Below are 13,403 nucleotides of genomic sequence, written 5' to 3' on the forward strand. Positions count from 1 at the left end.
CTCTGTTTGCCCCATGGGTGGGTGGCGCTCAAAAGCCACTCCTGCTCCACTCCAGCTGGGATCAGCCCAGGGTAGCAGCAGCGGTGGTGGTAATGGCAGCAGTGGGCAAGTTCCTCCTCACTGCCTGATCCCTCTGGGTCTTCCCCATCAGTCCAAAAGAAGGTTCAGGGATGGGGAGCCCATCTGCCACCACTGCTGTTCCCAGTTTGGCCTGGCTCCATGTGGCTGCAGCAGGGAACCGCTGGCAGTGGGAGGGGGAGGGGCTGCGTTCTCCCCGGGTGAGCAACAGCTTTTGTCCCATGCTGCCACTGCTGAGCCTGGGCAGGCAAGCCCTGAGCAGGTGCAAGGCGCATAGGGTCAGTGTTTTACAGCGTGGGTCCCCACCAGTACTGCAGGGCTAGGGCCGGCAGCAGCAGCAGCCAGAAGGAGCCGCCTGCCACCTGGGCTGTCTAGAAAGGCAGTCTCTCTGTGGAATCACCCCAGCTCCACCGTGTGCCCAAGGCATGACAGGACGTGCCATGGCTGGACTGTGCCTGGGCTAGGCAGGACCAAGGGACCCACTATGGGCCAGATAAAGACCTGCCGTGGGACAGGTTCAGCCCACGGGCTATATTTTGTCCGCCCCTGGTATAAAAGGAGACTCCCCAGATGACCAAGGAGACAGCTAACAGGGACAGCAAACAGGGCAAACAGTTTGCAGGTGGTTCACTGGTCAGTTCACAAGTCACTTTGTTTCCCCCACTCTTGCGCCTGCCCTTTGAGGGGAGAGCCTTTCAGGTTGGTATGAGGAAGCAGAGGAAAAGGAACCCTTTGGGGCTAAGGAATAGTAACCAGGCCAGCTTCCAGGTGAAGTTGCTAGGGTAGGTGTGCTTGGAAGAAGGGCAGTAAGAGAGGTAGATTGAGAGACCTGTGGAAATGGCTGGCGGACATCTAAATGCCAGCGCCACTGCCAATGCCTCTGCTTGCACTTGTGAGGTTTCTGTCCAGGCAGGACCGCTCACCAAGGAGGCTTCCACTCAGGTCCAGGTTTTGCGCTGTGGGAACTGTGGCTTGCAGGTTCCTTCCACGGATGGCCAGGTCAGGGGGTGCCTGTGGTGTGAATGGTGCCTCCTGGTGTTGTCTCTCAGGGAACAGGAAGGAGAGCTATAGGAGGAGGCTCCGAAGCATCCTCCGCCATGAGAAGTTCATTGATTCAATGCTGGAGGAGACCTCCAGGACTGGGGAGGAAGAACTGCCAGAGGCAGCACTCGAGAAGGGAAAGGACACGAACTCTGAGGAAGGTAGAAGCTGGAAGTTTGTGACCTCTAGCAGCAAGCAGAAATCATCATCTCTACCTGCAGCAGTTCATCTGGAGAATAGATACAGAGCCCTAGCAACAGAAGGGGAGGAGCACATTCCATTGGTGGAGGAGGACAGGACAGGCCTCCCCCCCAAGGTTGGAAGGTTCAAGCAGACCACCACCAAGAAGCAGCAATGGGTGGTGCTGGTTGAAGACTCCCTTCTGTGGGGGATGGAGGGATCCATCTCCTGACCTGACCTGTTGTCTCGGGAAGTCTTCTGCTTGCTCGGAGCCTGGATCCAAGATGTCATTAATGGATTACCAAGATTCATCTGGCTCTCTGAGTACTACTCCTGCTGCTCATCCATGTGAGCACCAATGATACCGCCAAGCGAGTCAATGAGCAGATCAAAAGTGACTACAGAGCTTTGGGTGCAAGTGTGAAGGGCTTTAGGGCTCAGGTTGTGTTCTCTTCAATCCTCCTGGGCAGGCGCAGGTGTATCCTGCAGATCAATGCTTGGCAGTGCAGGTGGTGTCACCAGCACGGCTTTGGCTTCTTCAACCATGGGATGATGTTCCAAGAAGAAGGATAGCTGGGAAGAGATGGGATTCACCTGATAAAGAGAGGGAAGAGCATCTTCACAGACAGCCTCACTAACCTAGTGAGGAGGACTTTAAACTAGGTTTCCCAGGAGATGGAGAAAAAAGCCCTGAGGTAAGAGGGAAGTGGGTGACCTGGAGGAAGAGCAAGCAGGAGGGGGCAACAGGGGAGGTGTTTTCATTCTTCCTGAGAAATCAGGGCAATCAACTAGTTACCTTATGTGTCTGTACACAAAGGTATGGAGCCTGGGAAACAAGCAGGAAGAATTGGAAGTCCTTGCAGTCACAGAACTATGACATGATTGAAATAACAGAGACTTGGTGTGATAGCTCACAGATATCCTTGGTACCAGTCCTGCTACACATTTCCATCCCTTAGCAAAATATTTTCCTCAATGGGAGCTGAATTAAGATTGCATAGGCAACTTGATTTCCATTATTTCCCAACTTTTGAGGACTTGGCTTTGCACCCTGTATACAACGCACAATCACCATTATATAACTAGACGTGCCAGAGTATTCCTCCCAGCTGCTGGGGCCTTCCTAACAACCAATAAAGATCGTCTGTGTCTGTCTGTGTCTGTCTCTGTGTGTTGTCCTTCCATTCTCATCTGCCACGACTTTGATTTAACTTTTTTTGAGCAGAAGGCTCCCCACGGGTCTAAGAAGCTCAGGCAAGACCAGTGATTGTCTTCCTGGAGCTCCTACCTCCCCTTATACACTGCCCGTTCACCAACCAGCTGTTTCTGACGCAAACAAGATGAAAGTCTTCAAAAATGAACCAAAAGTCGCTTTGTAGGGATTCGGGGTCAGTAATTATAAATGTTATCATTTATAATTGACTTTGGGTTCATCACTGTAGTCCAGTCTCATAGCAATCTAGCAAATTTATAACTGAAATCGTAATGTAGATACACTCACAGGTAGTTGCTCCCTCATGCAGGATGCTCGCTGCACCTGCAACACATTTTCAGGGCTCTGTCTGTCTTGTGGGAGACTCCAAATGTATTTTGGGTGTAGGCCTTCACAACTGATGGCACAGACTCAGTGAGCATTCCTACAGGTCCAGCTGGTCAACCTTTCACTACTGTAAGCTAAGGTTAGCTTTACTAGAGGGCTCTTTTGGGGTTTTGCAGGTTTAAATCAGTTATACAAATCATGGCTGCTGCACTTGGCTATTTTGCTTAATGTGTTGTTTTATTTGGAAAAATATATATCTCTGTTATAAATAAATAAATAAAACCAGGGCATAAGTATCTTAATAAATAGGCATAGATATAAATAAAAGTTGCCATCACCTGTATACACTTACACATCCCATAAAATGAGGTAAAAACATGTTTGGAGTGCAGTAAGAGAATAAATACTTGTACAGTAACAGTGAGGAACGTTAGTTGTGACAGAAAAATGAATTCAGTGCAAGTGTATCTTGCTTCCTAGCCTTGTAGCGAAACCTGCCTCTCCTGCTTAGAAGTCTGTTAAGAAGTCCTTGTTGGAATGTCTGGTGGAACTCCTGTCCCAGGCAGGTTAGGAGGGGATGCTGCACAGGAGACATTGGCCTCTTCTGGGACTGTTGGCACATGAGATCTTTTGCTATCATTATGAAATAATGGAATATTATGGAACAATGTAACATATGCTTTGGGCTAAATGCTGATTGCAAGTTGGATGTAAGGAATCTTAGAAGGTACTGCTGAGTGATCCAGCCGAGTTGTGAGGTACTTCAGTGGAGATGGACTTCATTCAGATGTTTTCATAACATTAGTTGAAGTGCTGAAATGAAAAGGAATGTCCTGTCAGTATCTGTAATGTTATCACCTCTACCCAGGTATCAGAACTGAAATCCTGACATTTATGATCCTGTTATGAAATTCGCTATCATGAAAGCTGTAGTTTTGTAACAGAGAACCATTACCCTGTTATGGAGAAGCAGAAGGGGCCACTTTGTCAACATGACAAAGGCAGCTGGGAAGGCTGGGGTTAATAAACACCCCTGGGGCAGGTCATCTGACAGGGCTCATGACCAGAAGAGAGCAGGGCTCTGGGCATATAAACCCCAGACCAGAGCCAGAGCAGGGCAGTCTGTCCACAGGGAGAGGAGGTGCCTGAACCAGAACAAAGTGGCAGAGCGTGGTGAGAGCCCAGGATGGAGGCTACTCCCAGAGTGAGGCTTGCTCTCAGTGTGGGGAAGAGGTAGTGTGCTTTCCCTTTCATAATGTTTGTTTGCCCAGAAGGGAAGGTTTGTGTTGTAGCCAATGGGTTTACCATTTGGTTAACTTATGCTGATGGGTAGCGTTTGGGATTAAGGGTTGGTTTGCAGGTCTCATTATTACCCGAGGGGCACGTGATCACCTTAACTGAAAAATTATACCGCCTACTCCAGAAAAATGATAACATAACTTTGTCGTAGCTCTGTTACAGAATTATTGCCCTTATCTTTTCATCTGTTCTGTTACAATAATTCAACTTCTCTAGGAAAAAAAGGGAGTACAGTACCTGAGCTTTTTAGTGAGTTTGTCAATAAACTGAAAGCACCTTGACAGTTCCACAGAAATAATCTCCCAGGCGCACTGGCTGTATTGCTTCTCTTTGAGGAAATTGTCTATTGCTTGGAAATATCTCTTCAGTTTCAGTCTGGTGACCAAGGGGTTATATTTTCCAGGGCTTCTTTCCCCCTTCTCCCTCTCGGCATCCAAACACGTCTCCAAGTTCTCAATCTGCCAGTGAAGGCCGTTCTTAAATTTCTCTGTGGAACTCTCTTGCCAGGTCGTTTGTGTGAGATTGTTGCTGAGGACATAGAAGATAGCTTTGAGGAGCTCCTGGATGGCTGCCTTGGCATTATCCTTCTGTGACAGTTCAATTTTGAAAATATCTTTGGTTTTTAAATCCAGCCTCTCGCTTAGGCACTGGGGGGAGAGGTTTCTCCTCATTTTGTCCAAGAAGTCTAAGCCATCTTTGTTCACTTTGTTCTGGTTAGAGGCAAGGCTGTTGCAGTGTAGGGAGGAGCTTACTTTGAAGAGAAGCAGCGCAAGGAAGAATTTTAGCAAACGCATGATGATCACGATGGTGCTGCTTTCTTGTCTTTGAGTAGGACCTGACAAGGTGGTGCTTGTTGAAGCAATCTCCCCAAGATGTGTGTTTTGAATGCTCCATGCCTCTGTTTAATACCGTACAAGTTTTCTTTCATCACTTTTTATTCCTAGTACAGGAACCTTTGCTAGGTTTTTCCTACTCTGGGAATTTTCTTCAGGTGGAATCACTTTCAGTTTCCCTTTTCTTTCCTCACTGTAAACCAACACAGCATCCAAAGCATTAGAAGGTTATTTGCCGTGTGTGGCAGTGCAGAATATAAACATATTTATCTAACTCAGGAAGACAAAATTCATATTTTACAAATATTGAGAAGATAAGCCCTCTTTCCACCCTTATCCTCCATGCCTTTTGTTAAAGATAAAGTGTTGTTTCAACCTGCAGTTTCTACACTGAGCCAGAAGGAGGAAACCTCTCTCTATCTGGCTTTTCACTGACAAGGATAATAGCTTGCTTTGCTGCACCCACCTTATTTCTTCCCTCCAGTTTTGATGGAAAGAAAAACTGTAGGTACCTTTTAAACTTTGATCAAATATTAGAAGTCATCCTATGAGGAAAGGGAGGCAGATAATTGTGTCTTAAACTCTTGCTGATTTGCAATTGAGAAAGCAAGAGTTCAATATCTTCCATCTCTGTCATATTTAGCTGGTCTAATAAAAGATATCACATTTACCCAAAGAACCTAGTCTAAGAAACCAAAATGCATTTATATAGGGAATACAAGAAGACAAAACAAGGGCACTGGGAAACTGGACCTTTCCTCATGAACCTGCTTGGGGGTGGGTGGGGGAGAATGGAGAGATGTACTGATCGGCTGGAACACGTAAAAGGTGTTAGCATAGGGATGGGCAAAGTCTGGCCCGTGGGCTGGATCCGGTCAGTAGTCAAGTCCATTTCTGAGCCATCCCTGTGCATGACTGGGGCCGGTCTCCATGGAGACCCCAGCCACAGCTGCATGGGAAAGGGACGGACATTACACATAAACTGGTTTAAGTAATCAGGAGCTGGTTTAAACCTGTAACAGAACAGATGTTCAGTGCACACAAACCAATTTGAAAATGGCTGAAACTGGTTTGAGATCAAACTGGTTGAATGTAGTATTAGACTTAACTGATTTGGGTGAAACCTGTTTATGCAATGTCTGTCCCAGACCCCTTGCTGGTTTAATTTAAATCAGATTCCCCAGCATCCCGGCATGCTCTCTGGGCTGGGCAGGGCTCTCTGCTCCACAGCAAGGCTGGCCCCTCCCCTCAGCTCCCTGGCTCCAGCTCTGGCAAAGACTGCAGGCATCTGCCTGGCTTCTGCTCCCCCCTGAATGACTATTTGCCTCAGTCTTTCACCGGACCAAGGGGAAAACAACGCCAGGTAGAGTACAGGATGAGCACGGTAGGAATAATCACCTTCCTACTATTGCCGTAGTATTGGTGTATGACCAATTAAAAAAAATTAGACATATACAAGTCAGCGGGACTGGATGATCTTCATGCAAGAGTGCTGAAAGAGCTAGCCGAAGTCATTGCGGAACCCCTGGCAAAACTCTTCCACAACTCGTGGCACTCTGGAGAAGTCCTTGAGGACTGGAAGAGGGCCAATGTTGTGCCCATCCACAAGAAGGCAGGAGGGAGGACCCAGGTAACTATAGGCCAATTAGCCTAACTTCCATCCTAGGGAAAATCCTAGAAAAGTTCATCGAGGAGTCTATCTGCAATAAGCTTGCAGAATATAAGATTCTGAATGACAGCCAGCGTGGTTTTGTGCCAGGCAGGTCTTGCCTTAGCAACCCCATCTCCTATGACCGGGTAACTCACCACCTGGACACGAGAGAGCAGGTTGACATTGTATACCTTGACTTCCAAAAGGCCTTTGATCTAGTATCCTGCAATGTCCTCACAAGAAAATTGGAGGACTGTGGGCTTAACTCAGACTGAGACAGTCAGGTAGGTGAGAAACTGGCTGCAGGATAGGACCCAGAGAGTCATAGTGAACGGATCTGTGTCATCCTGGTGAGGAGCGGGCAGCGGTGTCCTGCAGGGGTTGGTGCTTGGTCCAGTACTTTTCAACATCTTTATTAAAGATTTGGATGTGGGGGTGAAGATCTCACTGGCCAAGTTCGCGGGCAACACCACATTATGGGGAAGTGTGGTCACGGTTGAAGATAGACTACAGATGCAGGCGGACCTAGACAGGCTAGCAAGTTGGGCAGATCAGAATCTGATGAAGTTAAATGTCGAGAAATGCAAAGTGCTCCACCTTGGGATGAGCAAACCCCAACACACCTACAGGCTTAGTGGTACCAAGCTGACTAGCACCACGAATGAAAGGGACCTGGGGTAATAATAGACCACAGTACATATATGAGCCAGCAGTGAGATGCTGTAGCCAGTAGGGCAAATAATACTCTGGCATGCACCTCGGGCTGGCTTCCTACATTTAGCCAACCTTTTCCTCCCAGCCAGCTACCTTCAATTCACTGGCTCTCAGTCTGCTGTTGACTCTCCCCAACATGCAAGTTTTTCCCGGTGTGCCTGCTCTCCTCGTTTTGCCTGCTCTGCTCCAAGTGCTGGTGTTCCCTGGCATGCAGGTTCTTCCCAGAGTGCCTGCTCTCCCTGTTGTTCCAGCTCTCTTCCCAGTGCCGGTCTTCCCTGGTGTGCTGGCTGTCAGCTGGCTGCTGGCTTTCTGCTGGAGCCAGCTCGGTGCTTCTGGTTATACCGGAAGCAACCCACCTGCACGCAGCACACGCTCTTAAAGTGTGCCTGAGGCTGTTCAGGATCTGGCCGTTGCTCCCCCAATGCTGCTGGAACTCTGACCCCCAGGTAGGCAGCTCTATCGGCCCTTCCCAGGCCCTCTGCCCTACTCTCAGAGTCCAGTGCTGCTTCCCCCTTCATTCCCCATCCCGTGCTCTTCGGGACAGTGGGAGATGCGCTCCCACACACCCTTAACCTCCACTTATGCAGGCCAATTTTGCATGCAACCCTCCAAAAAACAGCACAGATTGTGAGAATTAAAAAAACCAAACAGAACTTCCATGGAATTCTGATGATTCCTGCTCCTTTGCTGAGGTACAGAAGTATGCTCCCAGCTTCAATCATTTCTGATCAATTGAAATTATTGCACGCTTGCACTTGGACATTGCTCTCTCAATCTCTGCCATAAAACATAGGAAAATAGACAAAGAGCAGAGGAAACCCAGAACCTAGAAGTGTTCCTGAAGACTGGAAAGCACAAGACATTGCCTATCCAGGAGAGGGAGTGGAGAGATCAAGAATTACACATTTTGTAGGAACATGTTAGAGGCAATCTCCCTCCTTTCCATCATGAAGCTCTCTCTCTCTTGCTCTCTGTCCCCCAAAGATGAAGTACCTTGGGTCTGACTGTAGCATTTCACAAATATTTGTAGAAATACACTGCCGCCACTTGTAAACATCTGCAGAAAGAGAAAGTCTTGCAAATGCAGTGCAACTGTTATATTACAAAAACATTCCTTCCAGAAAAGCCACTTTGAAAGCTGTTTGTGACTTGGAAGTCAACCATCAGGAAGGGAGGCAATAGCAGTAGAAGGCTTGCTGTTCAGGACAAGAGGTAAATATTCAAGGCAGAAATGTATCAAAAACAAATATAGAAACTATTGATATAAATAATTTATCAATTGTTTCCAAATAAACAAATTAATAGTATCTATGTTTGCTTGTGGATTCTTTGTAAATTTAGTAACACAAGTAAACATAGTTGGGTGTCAGTAAAGGGAAACACAACAATAAATAAAACCCCAAAGTTTCAGTTTGGTTTTCAATTACATTTAACCACATTTAATCCATTTTAAGATAATATTCACCAAGTTCTAGCTCTATAGAATTGTTCCCAGGAAACGCAACATTCGTGTGCCGTACTGCTAAGACAAATATGCTGATAAACACGATGCATCTTTACTTCCACATATTTCATCAGCATTTGTTTAGTAATTATATTTTTAACTTGTTCCACTCTTGTATTGATTCTAACCTACAGCACCAGTCTGCTAAAAATACACAATCAGAATTCCCCTGTGAGCTAAGAGAGTGTGGTGGATTGCATGCACCTAAAAGGGGTCCTGGATAATGTATATGAGACATGCCATAAACTGCTTTCTTTATGTTAAGCAGTTTAGGTACAATTTTCAGATTATGCTCACAGCACATGAAGGAGGGTGACTGGAAATGCCCTAATGTTTCATTCCTAGACTTTTTTCTAAATAATCATGAAAGTAATTTTTCTTTTGTGGATGAAAAGGGGTGAAGGCAATTCCAATATCACAGCTTACTGCTGTACTATGAAAGTGAAAGTGAAATTGGATACAGACTGAACAGATCACTTTTCCACATTCAACACCCAGCAAGATGCAGACTGGAAAAGAAAAATACTAACATGGTCAAAGGAAAATCAGATCTTAGTTATTCTAATCTTGAATGCTACTAGTCACATAGCAAATGGGGTTGTTTCAGTCTCCAGTAGAATTTCTACTTTCACAGCATCCTTGGATACATGCTGTGAAATTTGTTAACTTCACTAGTATACTTTTTGCAAGCAGCACCACCTGGTCTAAGAACTGCCCTTCTTGTTAGATTCTGCGTTGTTCAGATTTAAAGGAGTTACGCAGGAATCCCTAATAAGCAGATACAAAATACTTCTTTTTTTTACCCCCTCCCTCCTTAGAGCTGGTAGTAAGTTCTTGAGGAAAGGGTCCAGATTCCCTGTACACTTTCTCTATTTCTTTGAATCCCCTGACATGATACACAGTACATGGAGGGCTTTGCTAACCATCATCCCTTTTATTTTTTCATTCTCATTTTTCTAATCTGGGATAAAATAAAAGGAAACACTTGCATTTCTTAAATATTCAAGAGAGCCAAGTCTGATTTCAGCCTTTGGATTATCTGATGGTTTACATTAAAGAAAGAGATCAACTGAAAAGTGGTGGGGGGGAATCCCAAAGAAAGGGAAATCTTGAAAGGTAAAAAGGAATGAAAGAAAACTGGTAGAGAGTATTTAAACTCCCAGACATGGAGCATCCAAAACACAAGAGACTATCAAACACCTTTGACAAACACCAGTCTGTGAAGTGCTACTCAAAGGCAGGGAATCTAACACATCATCAGCATCATCATGATCACCATGTGTTTAATGCAATTCTGCCTTGTGCTGCTTCTCTCCACAGACACCTCTCTGGGCTGCAACAGCCTTGGCTTTTACCAGAACAAAGTGAACAAAGATGGCTTAGACTTCTTGGACAAAATGGGGAGAAACCTCTCTCCCCAGTGCCTACGTGGTTCTTGGCCTTCAGGGAAGGGGGAGGCGGGGTCTGGAGCTGCAGCAACAGGTGCTGCCAGCATCCCAGCTTGGCCCATCCTGGGAAGGGGGCAGGAGAGGTAGGCTGCCTACAGACAGCATCCAGTAGGCCACCAGCCCTAAGGGAGCCAGCAGGGCCAGGGGGCTCAGCCTGTGGCCACCTGGGCCCAACCTTGCCTGGACGGCTTACCATGGTCCCTGGCGACCCACGCACAGCCGACCTCCGATCTGAGGCTGGGCAGCACAGGGCCCCTGTTGCAGAGCATTTTATTTCTGCAACGTTGCAAATTTGCACAAAAGGCTCTTGCCGCTGCAGGGCCAACATCTGTATATGGGGGAGAGGCTGCAGGGCCCTGCGGGAGTGCTGCATCAGCTTGCTGCCACCTACTGCTGGAGCTGCCCGGATGCGCCAGCTGCGCCAGCAGTGCACCATAGACTGGACCCTCCTGCTCCAACAGCTGGTGGCCACGGTTGAAAAATGGGCGGCACAGGAGCAGGCATGGGACCTTGCCTGGCAGAATGAAGACACTGCCCAGGAGACTGCCTGGGAGGAGGCACAGGACCAGGCAGGGTGGGCACACTGGGCCCAGCTGGAGGCCCTGGAGCAGCACTGTGGGCTGGACTCCCACAAGTATAATCCTTCATAATCTTTTTAAAGACCTTTCCAAGGATGGAGGTAAGACTGACTGGCCTATAATTACTTAGATCCTCCTTCCTCCCCTTCTTGAAAATAGGGAACACGTTGGCCCTTTTTCGGTCCTCCGGGACCTGACCTGAGTGCCACAAGTGTTCAAACAGCCATGCCAGTGGTTCTGATATGACACTGGGCAATTCTTTCAGTAGTCTCAGATGAAGCTCAAGAAGAGACTAGACAGTCACCTTGCTGGGGTCATGCGACCCCCAGTTATCTTTTCTGCTTGGTGTGGGGGGCTGGATCTGATGACCTTCTGAGGTCCCTTCTGGCCTTACAATCTATGAATCTATGTAGGGATTCTCCCGTCCCCTTTGCCTTACACAAACACACAGCATTAGCTAGCAGACCACATGCTGGCTACAGTCCATGCTGTGGCAGACAGGAGAAAGGCAAAATCATCAGGTAGCTGGCAATGTCCCTCTGTTTTTTTCTGAATGGGGTGATAAACACAGTTATCAATTCCCTGCTGGGCTGCCAGAAGTGGGGAGAAGAAACCCCTCCCCATCCCACTGGGGCCTGGCCACATCCTGTCAGCTCAGCACTATCTAAGGGAAGGGAGGGCTGCTGTGGCACCCCTCACCCGCCCCCAGCTTCTAGCCTGAGCCACTTCAGGCATGTGCCTGCATTTTTTTCAGTCCAGAGGGGATGTTTGTGTAGTTACAAACTGGTTTAACCTAGCTAGGTTAGACTAACCTTCAAAGATTGAATCAATTCAGGCTCAGGCTTTTGGAATCTCTGTCCTTAGTCCATATAGCTGATCAGCTGGAACACTGGAGAGGTGTTAGCATGTGATAGTGTAAGCATCTCTCTCAGGCCATGGAGAACCGCTGATGTAATGACAAGAAGCGTAGTTCTTAAAGGTGTTGCTGTTAGCAAAAAATGAGCTACATATACCTGCATAAAGAAACAAGGTTCACAGCACATTACCAAAGATGTTGTGAAAATAGAAATTATACAGGGGATTTAAACATCTCATTTTGCTTTGTTAGTATAACACTTAAGATCATGAAAGCTAAGCAATGTTTAAAATCAGATTTCCTTTAGACATTTTTGGTTTGCTTTCTTGCTGGCCTGCGGGTGTGGAAACTCAATCTGTTCAGTGCTTTTCTGTGGTTCATTTGACTTTGTGCTTTTCATAATCCAACATTAGGCTGTGATATTGGAGTTTCCCACACTTCAATAGAGCGGTTTTTAATGCAAGGAAAGAAAATTAGTTCCTTGATCATTTAATGAAAAAACAAACAACAAAACATTAACACAAAAGTATCAAAATCCCCCCATTCCCTAGGTTGAATCCAGACCACAGGGCTCCTTGTGAACTTGATCCACAGAACTAGTGGAAGCTGCAGCTGTGACAGTGGTGACGGTGAAAGTGGGAACAGCGACAGTGGCAGAGGCAGTGAGGCAAGCAGCTATGGACCAAGCAGGAGAACACCTGACTGTGGCACTGCAGACGTGCTTGTGGCGCCACATACTACACAGCACGCTCATTTGAATGCGCTCACTGTATCCAAACAGCCCTTGCTTGTTCACCTGCCATTGATAGCCATGTTAACCAGGGCCATGCGATCCCAGATTCTGGCAGGCCCCACCTGCCAGTCACCATGCCCCCAAATTCCCTGGCACACCTGTAGTCTGGCGGGCCAGAAACAGCAGTTGTGTGGGATGAAGACAGCCCATAGGCTATATATTTGACATCCCTGCATTAGAGCATTTCCAGTAGCCTTTGCCCACTTGCAGTGACCATAAATGAAATATTGGGCCTAAATTGCTAGATGGAGCAAAAGAATTGTACATCTAATGCGCAGTATCCACAAAGCTTCCACTTAAAACTGCAATGCACCCTCCTCTTCTGTTAGCTTACATAGGAATTCTGAGTGTGTATTTTCTGGCAGAGTAATGTTTTAGATAAGAATAATTATAAGAGAGAAACCTGTCACAACCCAAGGGTGTGATTTTGTGTGTATCTGCTTCGGCACTGCTAAATTATTTCCCGCCACGAGGAGCTTTCTTTGCATTTCTCAGTTGCGAAGAGAAAACCCCGGTGCAAAGGAGTTCCCGCCATTCGCATGCAAATTTGTTCCCCACTATTGGCTGGTTCTAAATTATTCCCACGTGGGGGCTAGCGATTGGCTTGCTAGCCGTATAAGAGGTTTGAGCGGTTTCCGCCCAAGTTGGAGGACTCCACAACCATCTCGTGGAGGAGGAGGACTTCACGTCTCGTGAAGAACTCTCAGCGCTGCGGAGCCTAACAGCCCCAGCGTGTGCCTTAAGAAGGCTATAGGGGTCTGATCAACCTCTGGCCTCTCCCCGTCGCCGAGCGCGATCCCTCGACGAACCCCTTCCCTGCGCGCTTGTTCCACGGAGCCTAGCAAGCTTCGTGTGTGTGTGTGTGTGTGTGTGTGTGTGTGTATCCAG

At 47.2% G+C, this 13,403-nt stretch overlaps 1 protein-coding gene across 1 annotated transcript in view; it reads right to left on the reverse strand.

Moving 5' to 3' along the window:
- Window positions 1-3,184: 3,184 nt before the first annotated feature.
- The window catches only part of LOC102375321 (interferon epsilon-like), a 20,792-nt gene continuing 10,573 nt past the window's right edge, over window positions 3,185-13,403 (reverse strand). The window contains exons 2-3 of the mRNA XM_006034584.3: window positions 4,376-5,164; window positions 3,185-3,652 (exon numbers count right to left, since the gene is read on the reverse strand). Of these exons, the coding sequence (XP_006034646.1) occupies window positions 3,619-3,652; window positions 4,376-4,932 (591 nt within the window). The 5' untranslated portion in view covers window positions 4,933-5,164 and the 3' untranslated portion in view covers window positions 3,185-3,618. The remainder of the gene's footprint in view (window positions 3,653-4,375; window positions 5,165-13,403) is intronic.

This window comes from Alligator sinensis, unplaced genomic scaffold (assembly GCF_000455745.1).
Source record: "Alligator sinensis unplaced genomic scaffold, ASM45574v1 scaffold120_1, whole genome shotgun sequence".
Classification (NCBI taxonomy): Eukaryota; Metazoa; Chordata; order Crocodylia; family Alligatoridae; genus Alligator; species Alligator sinensis.